The 22382-nt window shown below is 41.2% G+C and overlaps 1 protein-coding gene across 3 annotated transcripts in view; it reads left to right on the plus strand.

Annotated features, from left to right (window-relative positions):
* The window catches only part of PTGR1 (prostaglandin reductase 1), an 82708-nt gene that overhangs the window by 40239 nt on the left and 20087 nt on the right, over nt 1-22382 (plus strand). For 2 of the 3 annotated variants that reach the window (XM_057720098.1, XM_057720100.1), the window contains exons 2-5: nt 14159-14274; nt 16388-16433; nt 18278-18334; nt 21514-21681. In XM_057720098.1, the coding sequence (XP_057576081.1) occupies nt 14169-14274; nt 16388-16433; nt 18278-18334; nt 21514-21681 (377 nt within the window). In that variant the 5' untranslated portion in view covers nt 14159-14168. Of the gene's footprint in view, nt 1-13004; nt 13074-14158; nt 14275-16387; nt 16434-18277; nt 18335-21513; nt 21682-22382 lie in introns of those variants that run through there. The other variant, XM_057720099.1, reaches the window with a different exon arrangement.

Below are 22382 nucleotides of genomic sequence, written 5' to 3' on the forward strand. Positions count from 1 at the left end.
CAGGATTTTGAGTTCTTACTGTATAAGGAAGACTCAGAATCAAAAAGGGAAAAAAGCATAGATTGTTGGCAATAAAAATGCTTGAAGAAAGTACAAGCTTTGAAGAGACTGGCTCATATTAAAAAAAGACAATATGTATTTTTTAAATAAATTTATTTATTGATTTTTATTTATTGGCTGCATTGGGTCTTCATTGCTGCGCGTGGGCTTTCTGTACTTGTGGTGAGCACGGGCTACTCTTCGTTGCGGTGTGCAGGCTTCTCATTGCAGTGGCTTCTCTTGCTGCGGAGCGCGGGCTCTAGGCTCACAGACTTCAGTAGTTGCAGAGCGTGGGCTCATTAGTTGTGGCTTGAGGGCTCTAGAGCGCAGGCTCAGTAATTGTGGTTCACGGGCTTAGTTGCCACGAGGCATCAGGGATCTTTGAGGACCGGGGCTCGAACCCGTGTCCCCTGCATTGGCAGGCAGATTCTTAAGCACTGTGCTACCAGGGAAGCCCCACAACATGTATTTAAATGAAAAGAAAATCACAAGATTGCCAACATTTCCAAGTTTACATTCAGTATGTTCTTAGTGGAAAAATCTGTTTTCTCACATGATTGTGATAGCTCTGAATGTTGCAAATCTGCAAAAGGTGAGCATTGAAAACACTAAGGATGGAGTTATGTCAGGGAGGAAGTATATAACTTATGGGAAAAATTCAAGGTTTATTCATTTTGGCACTAAAACTATGCAGGGTAAAAAAAAAAAAAAAAAAAGAGGTTTGCAGGGTGATGACCCTGGGTTTCTGTCTGCTTGTTTGTTTATGGTTTAGGGTACAAAATTTTAATTCCTGGATTGAGAAATGTGGTGTGCATGTTTCCCCACAGTGGTGACACGGCAGGGTGTTGTTTGCATCCATAAAAGATAAGCACCATCTTTTGAATTGTGTTAACTATTTAGCAAAGCTTGTCACTCTTTTCTATATTTGTGCTTACCCAATAAAGCCAAGAATTTTATTTCCTTTTATTTAAAACACAGGATTTTGAGTTCTTACTGTATAAGGAAGACTCAGAATCAAAAAGGGAAAAAAGCATAGATTGTTGGCAATAAAAATGCTTGAAGAAAGTACAAGCTTTGAAGAGACTGGCTCATATTAAAAAAAGACAATATGTATTTTTTAAATAAATTTATTTATTGATTTTTATTTATTGGCTGCATTGGGTCTTCATTGCTGCGCGTGGGCTTTCTGTACTTGTGGTGAGCACGGGCTACTCTTCGTTGCGGTGTGCAGGCTTCTCATTGCAGTGGCTTCTCTTGCTGCGGAGCGCGGGCTCTAGGCTCACAGACTTCAGTAGTTGCAGAGCGTGGGCTCATTAGTTGTGGCTTGAGGGCTCTAGAGCGCAGGCTCAGTAATTGTGGTTCACAGGCTTAGTTGCCACAAGGCATCAGGGATCTTTGAGGACCGGGGCTCAAACCTGTGTCCCCTGCATTGGCAGGCGGATTCTTAAGCACTGTGCTACCAGGGAAGCCCCACAACATGTATTTAAATGAAAAGAAAATCACAAGATTGCCAACATTTCCAAGTTTACATTCAGTATGTTCTTAGTGGAAAAATCTGTTTTCTCACATGATTGTGATAGCTCTGAATGTTGCAAATCTGCAAAAGGTGAGCACTGAAAACGCTAAGGATGGAGTTATGTCAGGGAGGAAGTATATAACTTATGGGAAAAATTCAAGGTTTATTCATTTTGGCACTAAAACTATGCAGGGTAAAAAGAAAAAAAAAAAGAGGTTTGCAGGGTGATGACCCTGGGTTTCTGTCTGCTTGTTTGTTTATGGTTTAGGGTACAAAGTTTTAATTCCTGGATTGAGAAATGTGGTGTGCATGTTTCCCCACAATGGTGACACGGCAGGGTGTTGTTTGCATCCATATATCTTTGGGAAGGGTTCCTTTTCCCAGTTCTGTGAATTTAAACCATTTGTCTAAAATACATTTTTATTTATTTTTTCTTTCAGAGTCAATGTAGTTTCACACTTTTTTATGGTAATTAGAGAAGTTAAGTAGACTGAGCATCCTCTTCCTAGCAGGAGTCAGATGGCATACCCACCCAAAGGGCAGGTGCAGGGAAGAGGGAAGCCAGTGGGGCCTGGGAAGACCCCTTGGGCCCAAAAGGGTCAGGGGAGGGAGGTGTGCCCAGGGCTGCCTGAAGGAGCCTCGGCTTCTGTTAGAAGGAGCCTCGCGGGGGCAGCAACACCACCGGCCCAAACCAAGCAGAAATTTGAGGGAAGGGGGCTGGATTTGTGAGGAGCAGGGTGGAGAAGTGGATCTGGAGGGCAAATGGACAAAATCCGAATAGGGTCAGCTGTTCCTGCCTCTTCTCGAAAGTGAGTGTTTTTGGCTGCGTATTCCTATCGCAGAGCACTCTGGTCCCCACATTAATAATTGTAAACAATTATTTGTACAGCCCTTTGAGGTGGGAGATTGTGTCCATGTACCTTGTGTCACAAGTCTGTCAGGTACATGAAGAGGTATGTATGAGCCTGAGATAGGATGTGACTTACCCAAAGGTACAAAGCAGGCAAGAGGCCAGGCCAGCCTTCGTATCCAGATCTTCTGCTCTTCCACTCAGACAGAAAAACCTGTGGGTCTTTCTGCACAGTCTTCAATAAGAAAAGTAAACATTTTTTTCATATACTCACAACTTAAAATAAGCAAATGAAGAAGACAAGGGTGATTTTTTAAAAATCTTAAGTTAATGTTAACCAAACAATAACCAGTGATTGATTCCCTAAATGAATTTTTTTTCCTAGAAAATTGCCATGTCAGAGGCTGATACAGAGAGATTCTGCCCAATCTTGACTAGAACTGCACAGAGGCTCCTGATTTAAATTATCTTTCATTCAGCAAATGCCTAGTCACAAAAATACTGCACCAATTTATGTTATTTTTAATTTTATAATAAGAAAACAAATTGTTACTATGTAATTTAGGCATTCCGTATCACTAGTAACTTCAACCTGAATAACAAGAGCATTCTAAAAATGATTTGCCTTCATGCAAAGTTCTTTTGGTTTAAAACAAATTTTAAAAGTTTTGGGACAGGGGCTTCCCTGGTGGCACCGTGGTTAAGAATCCACCTGCTAATGCAGGGGACACAGATTCAAGCCCTGGGCCGAGAAGATCCCACAGGCCACGGAGCAACTAAACCCATGCGCAACAACTACTGAACGTGCACTCTAGAGCCAACGAACCACTGCTGAGCCCACGTGCCACAACTACTGAAGCCCACCTGCCTAGAGCCCGTGCTCCACAAGAGAAGCCACCATAATGAGAAACCCATGCACTGCAACAAATAGTAGTCCCTGTTCGCCACAACCAGAGAAAGCCCGTGTGCAGCACTGAAAACCCAATGCAGCCAAAAATAATAAATAAATAGTGAAATAAATCTTTGAAAAAAAGAAAAGCTTTGGGACAGATTTCATTCTGTGATAATGAGAAGCTAGAGCAGATTTGAAATGCCTCTGAATCCTGTCTCCTCGCCTTCCAAAATTTGGGGTATTTTGTTTTCTTTTTTTCCTTCCTCTTTTTGACTCCTTTCTTCCATCCCTCCTTCCTTCCTTCCCTCCCTACCTCCTTTTCTTCCTTCCTTTCTTCCTTCCTTCCTTATATGTACTATGGGACATAAGTTTTCCTATATTTCAGGTGCATACATCAAAGGTTCCCACTGAAAGGTGATCTATAGTAATCTATATAATAGTAACAGTCTATAATCTGTATTTTCTAGTTATTTGAATGAAAATTTGAAATGGGTTTGCCATTGTCCTCTTGCTCTCACGCTTTCCTCTTGAATCTCTTTATCCATTTTTCTGTCTGTGTTTTCTTTTTGGGAGTGTTCTAATCCTTGGCAGTTAAAACTACCTTAAAGGAACCCTCCTACACTGTTGATAGGAATGTAAATTGGTGTAGCCACTATGGAGAACAGTATGGAGATTCCTTAAAAAACTAAAAATAGAGCTACCATATGATCCAGCAGTCCCACTCCTGGACATATATCCAGAGAAAACCATAATTTGAAAAGATACATGCACCCCAATGTTCATTGCACCACTATTTACAATAGCCAAGACATGGAAGAAACCTAAATATCCATCGACAGATGAATGGATAAAGAAGATGTGGTACATATATACAATGGAATATTACTCAGCCATAAAAAGGAATGAAATAATGCCATTTGCAGCAACACAGATGGACCTAGAGATGGTCATACTGAGTAAGTCAGACAGAGAAAGACAAATATCGTATGATATCACTTACATGTGGAATCTTAAAAAATGTTACAAATGAGCTTATTTACAAAACAGAAACGGAGCCACAGACTTAGAAAACAAACTCATGGTTACCAAAGGGGAAAGGGGGAAGGGACAAATTAGGAGGTTGGGATTAACATATACACACTACTGTATATAAAATAGATAATCAGTGGGGGAGTCGAGGGAGGGAGGGAATACGGGGATATGTGTATAAAAACAGATGATTGAACTTGGTGTGCCCCCCAAAAAAAATAATAAATTAATTAAAAAAAAAAGAAAAATAAATAAAATAGATAATCAACAAGGATCTAGTATATGGCACAAGGAAATCTACTCAATACTGTGATAACCTATATGGGAAAAGGGTCTGAAAAAGACTAGATAAATGTATATGTATAAGTGAATCACTTTGTGTACACCTGAAACTAACACAACATTGTAAATCAACTATATTCCAATATAAAATTTTAAAAACTAAAAAAAAATAAAATAAACAATTACAATCTAAGAAAAAGAAAAAGTGATAAATACATGCAATGAGATATCATTCAACCTTAAAAAAAGAAATCCTGTTACATGCTACAACATGGATAAACCTTGAGAACATTAATCTTGAGTGAAATAAACTAGTCACAAAAAGACAAGTACTGTATGATGTCACTTATATAAGCCATCTCAAGCAGTCAAACTCCTCGAAATAGACAATAGAAGGGTGGTTGCCAAGGTCTGGGAGGCGAGGGGAATGGGGAGTTGTTCAGTGGGTACAGAGTTTCAGGTTTCCAAGATGAAAAAGTTCTAGAGATCTATTACACAATAATGTGAACTATACACTTAAAAACGGTTGGAATGGTAAATTTTATATTACGTTTTTCACCACAAATTTTTTAAATGTAAAAAATATTCTTAGCTTGCAAGCCGTACAAAAGTAGTAGGCTGGGGAACTTCCCTGGCGGTGCAGTGGTTAAGATTCCACGTTTCCATTGCTGGGGGCACAGGTTCGATCGCTGGTCAGGGAACTAAAATGCCGTGCAGTGCAGCCAGAACAAAAACAAAAACAAAAACAGTGGGCTAAATTTGACCACAGAGCCATATGTACTTTGCCAACTCTACAGGGCATATTCAAATCTCACAGTTGTTTCAATCATGCCCTTTATAGCTATCCTTTTGCCCCCAGTCCAATCCAGGTTCCCGCACCACATTTAATTGTCATGTCTCTTTTGTCTCCTATAATCTAGAAAATCAATTGCTCAGTTTTCCCTTGACTTCTATAACTTGGACACTTTTGAAGATTACCAGCCAGTTGTTTTATAGAAGGTCCTACAATTGGAATTTGTCTGATATTTCCTCATAATGAAATCCAGGTTATGCATTTCTACCAGGATGGTGTGTCCTCAATGCACAGCATCAGAAAGCACAAGATAATGTCTGTTTGTCTCAAAACTGATGTTGATTTTGACCAGTTATCTGTTCGGTTATTCCATTTATTAAAGGGGAAAAGTTACCTTTGTGAAGAGATACTTTTAGACTTATTCTATTCCTCCTCAAACTTTCACCTGCTTATTTAGCTTCCATGATTTTTGCCTGAATCAATTATTAATACAAAGGTTGCATAATGGTGACATTCTAATTCTATCATTCCACCCACATTTATTAGTTGGTATTCTACTGTAAGGAAGATCTTTTCCTTATCTCTATATTTATGAACTCATGGTAACATATTTTGTGGGTGATAAAATATGTTAATTCCATTAACGTATCATTGTTATTGTTAATCACATGGGTGCTAATATGTTAATTTTGAATTTTTTTGTGGGGCGGAAAGATATACTTTTTTTTGCCCACAATAATATCTGTGGGTTTTTTTCAATTTATTCTTTTAGTTGAAGTATAGTTGATTTACAGTGTTGTGCCAATCTCAGCTGTACAGCAAAGCAACTCAATTATACACATATATACGTTCTTTTTTAATATTCTTTTCCATTACGGTTTATCACAAGATATTGAATATAGTTCCCTGTGCTATACATTAGGACCTTGTTGTTTATCCATTCTTTGAATTTGTTTTGATGTTCAACTTGTCTTAGATTTGGCCAATTGCAGCTCCTTTAAGAGGGTTTCTATGTCCTTTTGACGTGACCCCTATCCTTTTTTGTCCCCATCATATTTTACATACTTTCTTACTTACTGGTACAAAAAGATGTTTCAGGTCCATCTTGTACTTTCTCTGGCCAGTCCCAGTACCTGCCATCATGAGGCAGAAAGAAGCCTGCCACAGAATTTCATCAATCCCTAGCCAAGTGGATAGGAGGATGGGAGAGGGACTAAGAGGGGAAATCAGGATGAGAGAGTAACATTTCAAGATGTTCAGTGTATTTGGAACTGAGCAGAACCCTGCGGGGACCCTTCCAGGTACAAAGGCCACTGCACGTCCCCTGTCTCTTGTTTGTAGAAAAGCTAAAATCTCCCAGGCCTCCCTGAGTCCCAAATGAGCGGGCTCAAACAGTTAATGAATAGGACAATAGAATCACAGAATTCTTCAGTGTCTGATGCACAGTCTGGAGTCATTTTACAGATACTGTAACTGTTTCCAGAGGAAAAAAGCTACCTGCATGATGACCAGGCTGCAACCATGACATAGCTGCTCCATCTTGAGCAGTACTGAATCTATGGCTAGCACCGTTCCAAGAACTGGCCTTAAGAGAATGGGATTTACACTACTGCTCATAATAATCTATATCTTTGTGGACATCAACATAATTGCAGCTTGTTCTGCCCATACATGTAAGCAGACAACTAAAATTATCAGCAAAGAGTTGCTACAAACTCATGTTAACATTTTCCACTCTAATAACATGGCGCTGTATGTCAGCATGAAGTTACAGAAGATGGACCTTTGCCCCTAATCCCATGACATGGAATCATGTTCTGACAAGTGGGGATTTGTAAGCAGCTTTTGGCAGGAAAGAGATCTTTGCAGGAAAGAGCTCTCTGCAGGAGGCCCCTTTTGTCTTGTCACTTTAGCAAAGCTATAGTGTAGCTAACCGTTAACTAGTCACCCTGTGCTCTACTTATTTCCAGCCCATGTACACCTTTCAAATCTTTTGATCACATAATACCTTGCCTAATTTGGTGGTTCTTTTCATAGATCAAAGAAGCAGAAATGAATAAATAACTAACAGATGACCAGATTGCCTCCCTAGTTTCACCTTCAGTGATCTCAGGAACAAACTGTGTGAACAAGACAGCACATAGGGAAAGATCATGAGGAGTCAACAAGCCTGCACGCAGCGGGAGATGGCTACGCTTCCCATCCCCTATCTCAATGATTAACTGAGATTACTTCCCCTTTTCCCTTAAGAAACATTCATGGCCAAGCAGAATCTTCAGAGTTGCTTTTGGGACGTGAACCCACCTTCTCCCCAGATTGCCCGCTTTTCTAATTAAAGCAACTTTCCTTTCTACCAATACTTGCCTCTTGAATATCGGCTTTTGAGTGGCAAGCAGCCAAACCTGAGATTGGTAACATATTTGCATGTCTAAAATAACATTACCAGGACTTCCCTGGGGGTCCAGTGGGTAAGACTCTGTGGTCCCAATGCAGGGAGCCCAGCTTCCATCCCTGGTTGGGGAATTAGATCCTGCATGCATGCTGTAATGAAGAGTTCACATGCCACAACTAAGAAGTCTGCATGCTGCAACTAAAAGATCCCATATGCCACAACTAAGACCTGGCACAGCCGAAATAAATAAATAAATAAATATTTTTTTAAATAAAAATAAACAGAATAAAATAAAATAACATTACTAATAGTAGTTTACAGATATCCCATAAGTATGACCTTTCCTAAATTTGCTATTACCTATAAGAGGAATCCATCTCACCTGTATTGGAAAGTAAAATAGAACAGTGAAAAGTACAGGGTTCTTTAGAGTTCATTAATTCAGATTCAAATCTCAACCCTGCAACTGACTACCTATGTGATTGTGTCTAAGTTATTTTACTTCTTAGAACTTCAGTTTCCTTAGGCTCTGAGGAAGATAATAACAAGTGCTTCCCAGAACTGTTATGAGGACTAGAAATACTAGGTACCAAGCACTTCTCTAGGGTAAGTGCTGCACCAGCACATCTCCTAGTACTGTGGGAAGAGGCATAATCATTTGCTCCTCAAATGCAGTGCCCTACATGTCTTAAGGTGTTCTTTCAATTATAAGAATCATATTACTACCCAGTTTTATAATTATTTCCCAAGCATTATCTTACTAGGCCAATGCAATGGAAGTTGTAGAGAAGGAAGAGGAGATGAATGTCTATTTTGAAAGTGTGTTGCCATAGAAAAACATCAGAAGGAATCCTCCCCACACAGAATACAAGGACTTTTGCTTCTTACACTGTACACATCTGTATTGTCTGAATTATTTGACAAGATGCATTCTCTTATTACTTGTGTGATTGTATTGTTTTAAGGGAATTGTTCCCTCAGCTAGCTAGATCTGAAACTTAAGGCTGGAGGACTGAATTGAATCTGGTTTTGTCTCAGAGCAAAGTAAGGAAACATCTTTTCCCTTGACCTTTATACCCACATTCTAATTCTGCCTTTGTGATGATTTAACAACCATGACTTACCTTAATCACCATGACTTGGCAAATTACAGTGATTTACCTGGCAGGGTCACAATGACTGGGATCCTATTTGACCTGGTGTGGCCAGATCTTATCCATATCTTCTATATGATTTCAAGTGAATAAATTTGTTTTTTAAACAAACTCAAAAACATGAGTAAATGTTTGAGGGACACTTTGTTCCTGGCACTTTATAGCTATAATTCTTATTGCTTTCCAAAGACTTTCCATACCTGTTATTTTGTTAATGCTTCCAGTATCCAATAAGAAAGAGTGTCTTTCTTATCTTTGATTCTCTGATATACCTGAAACATGCTTTGTTCACAACTCAACATTTTTAAATGTTTAATTTTTAAAAAGCCAAGATAGAGAAGAGGGGGAGGAAGATGTCTGGGGGGCTTGCTACCTGCCAGTACTTTATATCCCATGTCACACTTAATCTTTTTTTTTTTTAATAAATTTATTTATTTTTTGGTTGCGTTGGGTCTTCGTTGCAGTGCACGGGCTTCTCAATGTAGTGGCTTCTCTTGTTAAGGAACACGGGCTCTAGGCACATGAGCTTCAGTAGTTGCAGCACATGGCTTCAGTAGTTGTGGCTCACAAACTCTAGAGCCCAGGTTCAGTAGTTGTGGTGCATGGGCTTAGTTGCTTCACAGCATGTGGGGTTTTCCCAGGCCAAGGATCAAAACAGTGTCCCCTGCATTGGCAGGCGGATTCTTAACCACCGCACCACCAGGGAAGTCCCAACACTTAATCTTTACAACAATCCTGTTTAATAGCATAGTGGACATGACATATGTTTCCCTAAAATCTACTCCACATATGCCACATATGCCAGGTACGCTTTGGAAACACACCTGACAGGCAGAGGGGACTTCCTGACCAATTGCCATGATAGTCCTCTCCTCACCCAAAAGAAAGATGGACTTGATAAATTCTCACCAGAGAACAAGGGAGGCACAGGTTCACCTGCTCCATTCCCAGGGGGTCAGGGCTGGATTCAGTGGTTCCAGAAACCCAAACCACAATGGCTTAAAAAGCACTTTTTTTTTAATGTAACGAGGAATCCAAAGAAGAAAGTCCAGGGCTCATGCAACTACTCAGGAAACTAGACTTCTTTTCTCTTTCTCTACTACCGTCTGTTGTGAGTGGCTCCATGGTCACAAAACGTTTGTTGCACCACTGGGCAGCATCTCCACATTTCAGGCAGCAAGACAGACAAAGGACAAAAGATGCATGTCTGTTGGGTTTGTCCCTTTTTATTTTAGTTGGGAAACAATCACTTTCCTAAAAGCCCTACCATTAGATTTCTGCTTGTCTCATTGACGAGAACTGTGTCAAAATCCCAGCCACAAAGGAGCCTGGAAGCAGAGTTCTTTAACTGGGCACACTGCTACCCTAAACAACATTGGGGTATGTATGTAGGAAGGACAAAGAGGAGATTGAATATTGGACAGGCAACCAACATGGTCTGCCCCTGGATATACCAGGCACGAAATGTTTTTCAAAGTCTTATATCTGGCTCTCTGCCATTAAATGTACCTACTTATTACTTTAGTTGCTTTGCAGTATTTCTGTTAGACAATAGAGGAAACCATACATTTTCTGTGCATATGTTGAAAAGAAAGCATACGTTGCAACTGGATGTCACCACTTGTGCCAATGTCTCAGGTGGAAAAGAGGGAAGCAGGTTGTCTTGTGTCCATTGAGCTGGACTGTAGCAAAATCTCTCTTTACCCTCTGCTAAGAAGATGGGGGAGGGGCGTCTTCATTTCCTCACTGTTTGTATTTCATTTTGGACTGAGGGCCAGAGGACTGAGTTATTCACACCCATCAGAGTTTACAGTGTGTTATCACCACTGGTCTGCCAAATTCTCTCTCTCCCTCTCTCTCTCATTAATTTATGTGCCTTAAATTAATTTATGTGCCTGCTCTTCTCCTCCTGATACCATAGGCAACTATTGTGATGTATTTAATATGTAGTTTGTATTTTTTGCAAATGTTCTTGCATAATGTGCACTAAGGGCTCATATTTTTATAGAAATGATATTGGGTCACATATTTCTTTCTGTTCCTTACTTTTCTCATGCAGCATTGTGTTTTTAGGACCCATCCAGGTTGCTTTCTGTCCATCTAATAACTGAGTGCTTCTGATTGCTGCATAATACCTCCCAGTGTGCGTCCACCACACCTTACCCATACACTCTGTTATGAGCTGAATTGTGTTCTCCCAAAATTCATGTGTTGAAGCCCCAACCCCAGAACCTCAGAATGTAATTATTTTTGGAGATAGGAATTTAACGGGGTAATTAACTTTAAGCGAGACTATATAAATCGGCTCTAATCCACGCATCTGGAGGCAGGGCCTTCAAAGAGATGATTAAATCCAGCTGAGGCTGTTAGGTGGGGTTATAATCCAATATGATTGGTGTCCTTAAAGAAGAGAGACACCTGGGATGTACGTGCACTGAGAAGAGGCCATGTGAAGACACAGAAAGAAGGCCACCATCTGCAAGCCGAGGAGCGAGGGCTCAGGAGAAACCAAAACTGCCAACACTTTGATCTTGGACTTCCAGCCTCCATAACCAGGAGAAAATAAACGTCTGTTGTTTAAGCCACCAAGTCTGTGGTATTTTATTATGGCAGCCCTAGCAATGCAATATACACTCTTTCAGAGACATCCAGATTCCTTTCAACTCTTTTGTGGAAAGTTTTTGAAGCCAACAAGCAAACAATCTTTCCTGTGAATCTGGCAATACTGTATAGCTAACATCTGATTATTATTTAACGCTATCCTCTTGGAGTTCTGAATCTTTCACTCAGTGCCTTGTCAACTGAAAGTCCAGCAAAGAGAAAAAAGAATCCTATCCCTGGTTTAGATAACCTAAGATTTTCAGTCTGGGAAAATTAAAAAAAAAAAAAAAAGAAGAGGCAGAGTACCATCTTTAGAATGATCTTGTGTCCCTGAAAATGGGGGGAAAACTCTCTAAATATATATGTCTGCAGGACTGTGGAGAAAGGAGGGAAAGTGTAAACACTGGACAGGTAACATTTGTTACCTTTTGGAGAGGGTAATGCAGGAGAAGGGGCAGTGTTCTTCAAACATCTTTGCTGTTTATATGACTGACCAGGATTGGACTCGGAGTTGGGGGTATATAATTGAATGAGACAGTGTGGGGTCCTGGGACTAACTCAGGGCCATGGGAGGTCAAAATATTGTTACCAGGATCTAGTGTTTATTGAGCTTACCACACACCTGTAGTAGTCTAAACACTTGGTGTTAACTCGTTTCGTTCTTTAAAAAGACTTAATTTTCATAAAGCACTATTCTTATCCCTATCTTGCAGATGGGTGAATTAGGCAGGAAGGGGTTAAGTAGCTCATTCGGAGCTGCACCGTTAGGGAGTGGTGGGCGTGGTGGGCGTGGTGGGCACAAGCCTGGAACCCAGCCGAGCCCGGGCACCTTCGCCTTGAGCACACCCCATCCCTTGGACCACCTCTCCTCCGCGAGTCGTGGGGGAAATGCCCTACCAAGGGCTGGGGGTTTCAGGGTTGCGGTGGGGTGGGGCGCCTCGGAGGCAGAGGCGCTCACTTCCTCCTGGGAGAGTTTGAGAAGGACTCACAGAGGCGGTGACCCTTACATTGGCTCTTGAAAGGTTAATAAGTGTTCATCAGGGAGACTGGGGGCAGGCGGGCAGGGGGCCAGCACCCGAGTGCCAGGGTGGGGGCGTGGACGCTAGGCAAGCTGCGAGGCTGAGGAGGGGCCCCCTGGCTGCGGCCTCCGGGGGACCCCGCCTTTGTCCCCCTCCTCCCTGCCTGAGCGGCGGAGGCCGTGGCTCGTTCTCCCCCGCAGCACCTTCCAGCGGGTTTCCAGCTGAGACACTGGTGCAGCAACGGTACCACCTGGGCAGGACTCCGATGGAGGCTTTTACTGTTGCAAGTACCCCCCCTACACACACACACACACACACACACACACACACCTGACACACACACACACACCTGGACCTCTCCGGGACGGTGCCTCCACCCTTCCAGGAGCAGCCCGGCCCTGGGGAAAGCCCCACCCTCTCCTGGGACCTGCCTTAAATCCCGGCTGCCAGCGCCCAGCTGCGCAGTCCCAACCGCCAGCTTTAGCCAGTGGAGCCTGCGGTATCTTGTAAGTAAACATCCCGACCTCAGCTTTTGAGTACCGAGACTCCCCTATAGCGGAGCGTTCGCGGCTGCTCGCCCTCTCCTCATGCCGGGTAACAGAGGAAACTGGGACGCAGGATGTCCCGACGGATGCTTCCTGGTCCTTGCAGGTTCTTGGAGAGCTCGGAGACGGCCGCCGGAAAGAAGGGCATGGCCTGGCACCATTTTGGGTACATGGCATAGCTGCCTGCACTGGGGAGGGGGCCGGCCAAGGAACTTGCGGGACTACAAAAGTGGGACAAGCGTGGAGGGAGAAGAAAGGCAGGGCTCGGAATTCGTTTAACGCACCGGTGTGGGCGCGGCTAGAAGCTGGGATCCGCAGGCAAGTGCGCCTGGACGGGGCGTCCCACCCTGCCCCCTTCTTCTGGCGGGTGGGACCCCTGATCCTCGCCCACCTCTGCGGTCGCTCCCTTTCCGCGGATGCTTCTGGGCTTATCCCAGAATTCTCAGAGGCTGCCTTTTTGAGGGATAAAAGACAATTAGGAAAAGTAACGTTGCGGGTCGAACCAGCTGGATCGCTCTAAGCAAAATGTCCTGATCCGAGAGCTCAGGGCCGCCTGAAACATCTTCTCTGGGCCTTGTGTGCAGGCGAGTGTACACCCAAACAGACCTTGGGGTTTCCCCTTTTGGTGCCAAAGAAAACTCGCGCTTGAAAACGGGGCTGAGCAGCAGTGCCACACGGCGTTTGGCAGGTGTTCCTGAGACTGCTTGCCTTAGAACGCAGGGCTCTGTCCATCTGAAAGATGTGCATTATTCCTTGCCTTGGAGATTTCTGAGGTAGCCTCGGTATCCTCATCTGTGCACTGTGCACTGGCGATGAAAATAATACCTATCTTATAGGGAAACTATGAGGATAAAATGAGATGGTAAGTGTGCCGCGCTTTGCACAGCAATAGAAACAGTGAATGCTAAATAAACGGGATTGATGTTAAGTGACAATGATAAAGTTGACGAGGGGTAGACCCTGCTGTCTGGCCTCAGTGCAACACTTAGGGAATCATAGGAATGCAGTCATTTCACGGCACTGACTGCATGTTTACTGTGTTCTAGGAGCTTCAGGATGGTTCATGCTAAGAGCTGGACCCTGAAGAAGCACTTTGAAGGCTACCCTACTAATAGTAACTTTGAATTGAAGACAGTCGAACTCCCACCCTTAAAAAATGGAGGTAAGTCATACTCATAAGATGTAAGTTGGAAGAGACTGTATCAGTTTGCCTTTGCTGAATAACGAACTACCTCCACACTTAGTGACTTCAAACAACAATCATTTATAAGTTCACAGTTCTGTGGGTTGGCAGTTTGGGCTGGGTTAAGTTGGCAGGACTTCTGTAGGCCTCATCAGGATGGGCGTCACTCACCATCATGCTCGCTGGCTTTCTGTAGAGATGCACGCCTCAGTTCTCCTCTGTGTGGCCTTTCTAGCAGGCTGCTTTGAGCTGTTTGTCTTTGCTGTGGTTTCATAAATCTAGAGCAGCAGGAATTGGCAAACTCCAACATGCAAGCACTTTTCAAGCCTCCATTTGTATCATGTTTGCTAATATGCTGTTCATCAAAGCAAGTCACTTAGCCAAGCCCAGATTCAAGGTGTGGCCATAGACTTCTTGATGGGAGGATGGCAGAGAGGCCCACACAAAGGAATGGATGGTGTCTGTGGTCCTTTTGCAATCAGCCATAGAGACCTTTCCAAGGCTGTGTGAGTGAAGCCTTGATGTCATGTTGGAAGATCCCTCTGCTTCCCTTGGTAATGGAAGCACGTGTTGGGTGCATTGTTCTTCCTGACATTCGCCCGTCTGTGGGGAGAATTTCCCCTCTGCCCCAGCGAGCCCCACAGTGACAGCGGGATAAGAACTGCCTAGCAGCCGTGTGCAGAGCTCAGAATATCCCTGTGAGCGGACAAGGAGGGAAAAACCCTTCTTCTTCACTGAGGGGCCTCCCACTCCCTTGGGGAAAGTGGAGGGACAAGGCAAGCTTTCAGAAATTGAAGGGAGAGAAATGACGACACACCCCATTGAAACCACTAGGTGTCATTTCGGGGGGCTCTGAGGAACTCCGGTCTTTTATGTCTCAGCGCAGAAAGAATTCAGCAAGAGGCAAAGTGATAAATAAGAAGGGATTTATTAGAAAAGGAAGCTTGTGAGGCTTACAGGCAGGCAGGTAAGAGTGCTGTCACTCAGAGATGTAGTTGGCTACAGTTTTATAATCAAAGGAAGAGTGCGAGGGGGAGAAGACCACCTTCTCCCTCATTCTTGAGTAGATGTCACACTTGCATCATCAGCTCCTCCTCCAGGTTGGGCAGGGGAGTTTTCTTGTCCCTATATGGTCAAGCTAGGACTGTCATGGCACCATGGAAAAATTATTTCAGGTCTCAGCACGATAAGGGTCTTTTACTTTGAAGTGTCACCTTTCCATAAATTATTGTTTTTTTACGTGTGCAGAGAGCATGTCCTAGGGAATCATTAAGTTAATGAGCTCACTGGGCAGGATGTGGGCCTCATGCCACCATTGTTTTATTGTTTGTGGCCCCGTCTCATGCTTCTGTTGCACGGTTTTGTTGCTAAGCAAGCCTGCTTTCTTGAGTAATCATTAATTTACAGGGATGTCCCATACTTTTTTCCTACTTACAATCTCCTAGTGGGATTAACTATTTAATCACCAGCTTTGTCCCGTTACTGTGTCTATCACCATCACGTGTTTGGAGATAAGCTTTGCAGAGCACACACTAAGGGGTGTCTCTAAGGGCTGTTTTCAGGTAGGTGGGCTTTGAGAAAAGGGTGTGAAATCAAGTAGCATGGCAAAGTTATCGATCCCATCCAGGTTGGGATAGCCAAAACCCAGAATCAAAATTCCAGAGGTTGGGCGCATGAGGGTCACTCCAGCAAAATGCATATATTTTTTAATACTAACTGGGGCTGTTAATAAAACTCTCTGTGAGCCCTGTAACGTCATGGTTACAGATATGGCCCTGAGCAAGGTACTTAACCTAAGCTTTAATAAGATGGAAACAATAATTGTTCAGAAGATCATATGAAATAATCTATGTAAAGTATGGAGTGAGTGCTGAGTAAATAATCATAATTTTTAATTTTATTTTAAAATGTTTTACATAATTTTTACTTTTATTAACTGGACTGGGCCAAATGTGAGAGCTGTTCTTGTCTCTTTAATGGAGGGCACAGATGAGAGGGCAACTGTGAAGCAGAAAGATTGTTTGTGTTTATTTAGAAAGATGAGGCATCAGGCCAGGGTTTCTAATTGCCTGTGGAATGCTTTATTTTGTAGAGGTCCTGCTGGAAGCTTTGTTCTTCACCGTGGATCCTTACATGAGGTATTATTTTCCTCCAGAAAATTCTTATGTTTTGCACTGAACACTACCTTGACATGGTCAGTCTTTTAAAATATCCAGCTGATTCAAAACACTGTCACGTCCTCCTGTTTCTCCCAGTATGATGTCAGTGATGGGATTCACGGGTGCGTGTCTTTTTCAGGCAAACGTCTGAGCAGAGTGGTGAGGGATTACACTGGCCCCTTTATTTTACAAGCATCCCCTATGTTAATGTGCACAACTTACCTCTCTTTGTTCACCAGAACTGCTTCCCAAAAAGTGAAAAGAAGAAAGAAGCCAAACTCAAATTTCTCCATTTCACTACTGGCAAATTATTTGGGTAGAGGAAGATGCTAACACTAAAATTAGGTTTTCTTTGCCTTTCCTTTACCTATATTTTTTTTAATTTAGATAATCTGCAGTCAACTCAAACATGTGTACTTAGTAAACAATTCAGGGAGGGGAGAGAATAAAAGCTTTCATTGGCCACTGACTCAGTAACTTTTTGCCTAGGTAAACAATGCAGCCATCATTCTTTTAAATAATTTTTTTCATAGTTGATTGGTAGAGATTAAAATCTAAAGTGAAAAATATGTTTCCAAATGTTAACTAGCATCCCTTTTTATGTCTAGTATTTGGCATAACAAGTACCCAGTGGTACCTGAGTTGATTTTTGGTTTTTGTTTTTTTATTAATTTTTATTGGAGTATAGTTGCTTTACAATGTTGTGTTAGCTTCTACTGCACAGCAAAATGACCAGCCATACATATACATATATCCCCTGCCTTTTGGATTTCCCTCCCACTTCAGACACCACAGTGCATTAAGTAGAGTTCCCTATGCTATACAGTATGTTCGCATAAATTGTCTCTTTTATACGTAGTATCAATATGTGTCAATCCCAATCTCCCAATTCCTCCCACCCCAGCCCTTTCCCCCTTGGTATCCACATATTTGTTCCCTATGTCTGTGTCTCTATTTCTGCTTTGCATTTAAGGTCATCTATACCATTTTTCTAGATTCCACATATATGCATTGATGCATGATGTTTGTTTTTCTCTTTCTGACTTACTTCATTTTGTATGACACTCCCTAGGTCCATCCACATCTCTACAAATGGCCCAATTTCGTTCCTTTTATGGCTGAGTAATATTCCATTGTATATATGTGCCACATCTTCTTTATCCATTCCTCTGTTGATGGACATTTAGGTTGCTTCCATGTCCTGGCTATTGTAAATAGTGCTGCAGTGAACATTGCGGGGCATGTGTCTTTTTGAACACTTTTACGGTGTTCTCTGGGTATATGCCCAGTAGTGGGATTGCTGGGTCATATGGTAGTTCTATTTTCAGTTTTTTAAGGAACCTCCATATTGTTTTCCATAATGACTGTATCAATTTACATTCCCACCACAGTGTAAGAGGGCTCCCTTTTCTCCACATCCTCTCCAGCATTTGTTGTTTGTAGATTTTTTGATGATGGACATTCTGACCTGTGTGAGGTGATATCTCATTGTGGTTTTGATTTGCATTTCTCTAATAATTAGTGATGTTGAGCATCTTTTCATGTTGGGTTATGTTTTTAAAGTCATTGGTAGAAACTCATCCATAATTGAGCATGATGGTAAGATTCTCATGTTCATTTCATAGAAAAATACTATCAGAGCAGAACTACCTCTAACAACTTTCCTCCTGCATTTCACCCAATTGTACTGCCCTCATGTAACTCGGTTTTACTTTTATACACATTTCCCCAGTGGTTTCCATTTGGCTTGAAACTTAAAATAGTTTTTCCCCAGATGTTCCTATATATTAAGAATGATTTTGTTTTGCTCTGTTTTGTTTCAGAATTATGGCAAAAAGTTTGAAGGAGGGTGATGCAATGATGGGAGAGCAAGTGGCCAGGTAGTTATTTCCATTTGTCTCAGTGCTTGGAAAATATGTCTTCCTTTTACCTCCTGCTGGGCCCTGTTTCTTTTCATCACTCCTACAAGTTCTTTAGCTTGTGTGGGTCACTCACTGTTTGACCTTGGAAATAACTTGAGAAACCTGCCCTTTTCCTGACTAATTGAGAGAGAGGGAAGAATGTGAAATTGTTATGATTTCAACTTCACTTTAATATCCTTTTTTTTTAAAATAAAATAATTTATTTTATGCTTGAAGAAAATAGGAGAATGAAAAGTATTGACACTTGTGGGGATCACACAGTGATATACTCTACATTTTTAAGAGCTGTAAATATTGATCTGTGTTTTTTGTTTTTTTATTTGTTTGTTTTTGTAACTTTAAACACACAGAAAAGCACAGAGAGTAATACTATAAACAACTAAATACCATCACCCAGCTCAATGTTTTGCCTCAGGAACTTTTAAAAATAAATAAAACATGCTATCCTTACTTTTTTTTTTTTTATCCTTACTGTTAAATATTAAAAAAAAGTGTATTCATCTAGTTCCTGATTATTGTAAAAATTCAAATAAAATAAAAATTTATATCTTGGAAACTGAAAGTTGCCCCATCATCTGAACCTTAGAGATGACTGCCGCTAATGTATTATTATTTCAAAAATTGTTCAGCACACATAGTAATATTTATAATCTTTAATGGGATTAAATGCCCTTCAGCAAATTGCTTTTCTCACTTAATATGTCATGGATATCTCTTGTTGACCGTGTGTAAATATACCACCTACCTTTTAATGGCTGCAGATTATTCAGTTGTTATCTGCCATTTAACTAATCTACTCCTGATAACAGCTATTTCCAATTTTTCTACTCCAAATAGTTCTGCAGGGAATATGCATGCATCTACCTGAGTGTGTCTGTGTATTCTTTGCCCACCTGGATGACTATCACTTTACATTAAATACACAGAGTTATAAGTTCTAGGTCAAAGAAGATGCACATTTTAATTTGAAGAGATGATGACAGAGTTTGCATCAAAAAGATTGTATCCACTCCCACCAATAGTGTCTTAAAGAACGTATTTCCCTTGTACTGTCTATATGTTCATTGCTAACCATCACTCTTGGCAATCTGAGATGAATATGTTGATACTTCCTGATCTTGCTTATATTGATGCTTAGTTTAATTTGCATTTCTTTCATTATTAATGACATTGATGTTCTTTTTGTAAATTAATGATCAGTTTTCTTACGTGAATTATTTGTTCATGTCATTTGCTCTTTTCCTTTAGGTCTTTTCATCTTTTAAATTGATTTGTAAAAGCTTCTTGTGTGTTAGGAATATTAGTCCTGAAAATATTTGGGTCTTTGTTTATCTTTCTTCTGTGTCCAATCATAGTTTAAAAATTTTAGGTGATAAAATTATTAATATTTGTAATTTTGGCTTCTTGGTTCCATTTCATGATTAGAATGGCATTCTCCCCTCCAAAATTGCTAGAATATTTATTCATGCTTTCTTCTAGTATATTTTAATTTTTTAGTTGTAAATCTTTAAGACATTTAATTTTTATTTTGGAACAAGGACTGAAGTGTTTAAGTCCAAATGACTAGCAAGTTATAATACCATTTATTGAAAACTTATTTGGATTTTTATTGGGATTTCAATGACTTTATATATTCATTTAGAGGGAACTGATTTCTTTCTTTTTTTAATTAATTTTTATTGGCGTAGACTTGATTTACAATGTTGTGTTAGTTTCTGCTGTACAGCAAAATGAGTCAGTTATACATATACATGTATCCACTCTTTTTTAGTTTCTATTCCCATATAGGCCATTACAGAGTATTGAGTAAAGTTCCCTGTGCTGTACTGTAGGTTCTTATTAGTTGTCTATTTAGGAATAGATATTTCTTTACAATATTTCTCTCCAAGCACAAGATATACCATTTTATCTCATGGCCCATTAACAGGGTTCTTCATATAGTTCTTACACATTTCTTGCTAATAATCAAAGCAATAAAGATGTATTTGTGTTTGCTGAATTGGCAAAGTTTTAATTTTTTAAAGATAATACCCAGTGATGGAAATGTTATTATAATATATTCATACATTGAAGGTAAAAGCAGAAGTTGGCACAACCTTCTAGAAAGGAATTTGGCAATATACTACAAATATTTTGATACTCTTTGACCTTGTAGTTCCATTTATAGAAATATTGCCTAAAGAAATAATACATTCATATTTATGAATATTAATTGAAGTGTAATTTATACATTATGGAAAATACCAGAAATAACCTAAATGTCTAATAATGAAGGAATAAACCAATTCATTACAGTTTTTGAAGAATTCTTGCCAGCATGGAAAAAAAGTAAATTTATATAGACCAGTATCAAGTTGAGAGAGAAAAATGAAGTTACCCAACATATAAAATTACTTCAATTACGTAAATACATAAAATATACATTTTAATTTTAATTAATTAATTTATTTATTTATTGGCTGTGTTGGGCCTTCGTTGCTGCACTCAGGCTTTCTCTAGTTGTGAAGAGCAGGGACAACTCTTCGTTGCGGTGCGCAGGCTTCTCATTGCCGTGGCTTCTCTTGTTGCGGAGCACGGGCTCTGGGCACGTGGGCTTCCGTAGTTGCAGCACACAGGCTCAGTAGTTGTGGTGCACAGGCTTAGTTGCTCCGAGACTTGTGGGATCTTCCCAGACGGGGGATGGAACCGGTGTCCCCTGTATTGGCAGGCGAGTCCTAACCACTGCAACACCAGGAAAGTCCCAACATTTTTAAATATATCATTAAGATTGCTATGAAATACACCAAAATATTAGCAGTTATCTTTGTATTGTGGGATTGGAACTGACTTTTTGTAGGTTTTTACTTTTCTGTAAAAAAGTGTGTTATATGACTTTGTGATGGCATAGGGAGACAATAAAGAATGGTTAAGTGTGGTAAAGATGGAAGAAGGGGAACCAGCAAGTGAGACAGAAAAGAAGCAGTTTAGAGGGGGAGGCAAAAAGCCCAGAGAAATCCGTATCCTGGAAACCAACGGGGGAGAGTTTTTAATCATGGAATATCAAACTCAGTGCCCTTTTGTGGACAGGAATTATGCAGCATCCAGACTCCCTTGAAAGGAAAGGGGTTTCCCGTGTCTGAATGTGCTTTCTCTCTCAGGGTTGTGGAAAGTAAAAATTCAGCCTTCCCAATGGGAACTATCGTAGTGGCTCCTTTGGGCTGGACAACTCACTCCATTTCTGATGGGGAAAACCTGGAAAAGCTGCTTGCAGAGTGGCCGGACACATTACCACTGTCTTTGGCTCTGGGAACAATCGGCATGCCCGGGTGAGTTTCGTGGGTATATTTCCTTTGTTTGAATACCTGATGTTCTGGTTTTCCAAAAGGGTTGGTCCAGAACTTGATCAACAATAAGAGACTGGAAAAAAAAAAAAAAAACCAATAAGAGACTGGAGACATTCTAGGCTCAGGGGCTGATTAGAGAGGATGATGGGGCTAAGAAGGGAAGAAGAGGTAGCCTTGGGAATGAAGGAGAGAAAGGGGAAATCAGGTACAAAGAGAAAGAGACAGTGAGGAGAAGCATGGGAGGGAGAGGGAGTAGGGTCCCTCTGAAGCCTCTGGCAAATGGTGACACAAAGGAACCAGCTCCTTCTGTCCCTGGAAAGGTCTTGGCTTATTCCTCACTAATCTCTGCCTCCATTTCAGAGTTTGAAAAGGGAAAGAGAGTCAAGGTACCTTGGCCTTTCTGTACTGCCTCTGATACCTCACCTGCTTTCTACATCTGGGTTTCCAGAGGTGTCAGGGGATCTGAAGATTAAATAACTGAGATGAATCACAGTATAGTTGTACAGTCACTCAATGTGGCACGGATTTAAAACACTCAAAGTGTCTCTTGGCCTCATCCCTCAGAAAGACTCCTGGTCAGTAAATCCTGTGTCTGCCCTCCAGGGCCCAGCTGCACTTTGCACCTCATGTTTCTTCTCATGCCCTGGAGAAGCAAGTTGATTGAATTCCTTTTGGAGTCCTCC

The sequence above is a fragment of the Hippopotamus amphibius genome, chromosome 2, assembly GCF_030028045.1.
Source record: "Hippopotamus amphibius kiboko isolate mHipAmp2 chromosome 2, mHipAmp2.hap2, whole genome shotgun sequence".
Classification (NCBI taxonomy): Eukaryota; Metazoa; Chordata; class Mammalia; order Artiodactyla; family Hippopotamidae; genus Hippopotamus; species Hippopotamus amphibius.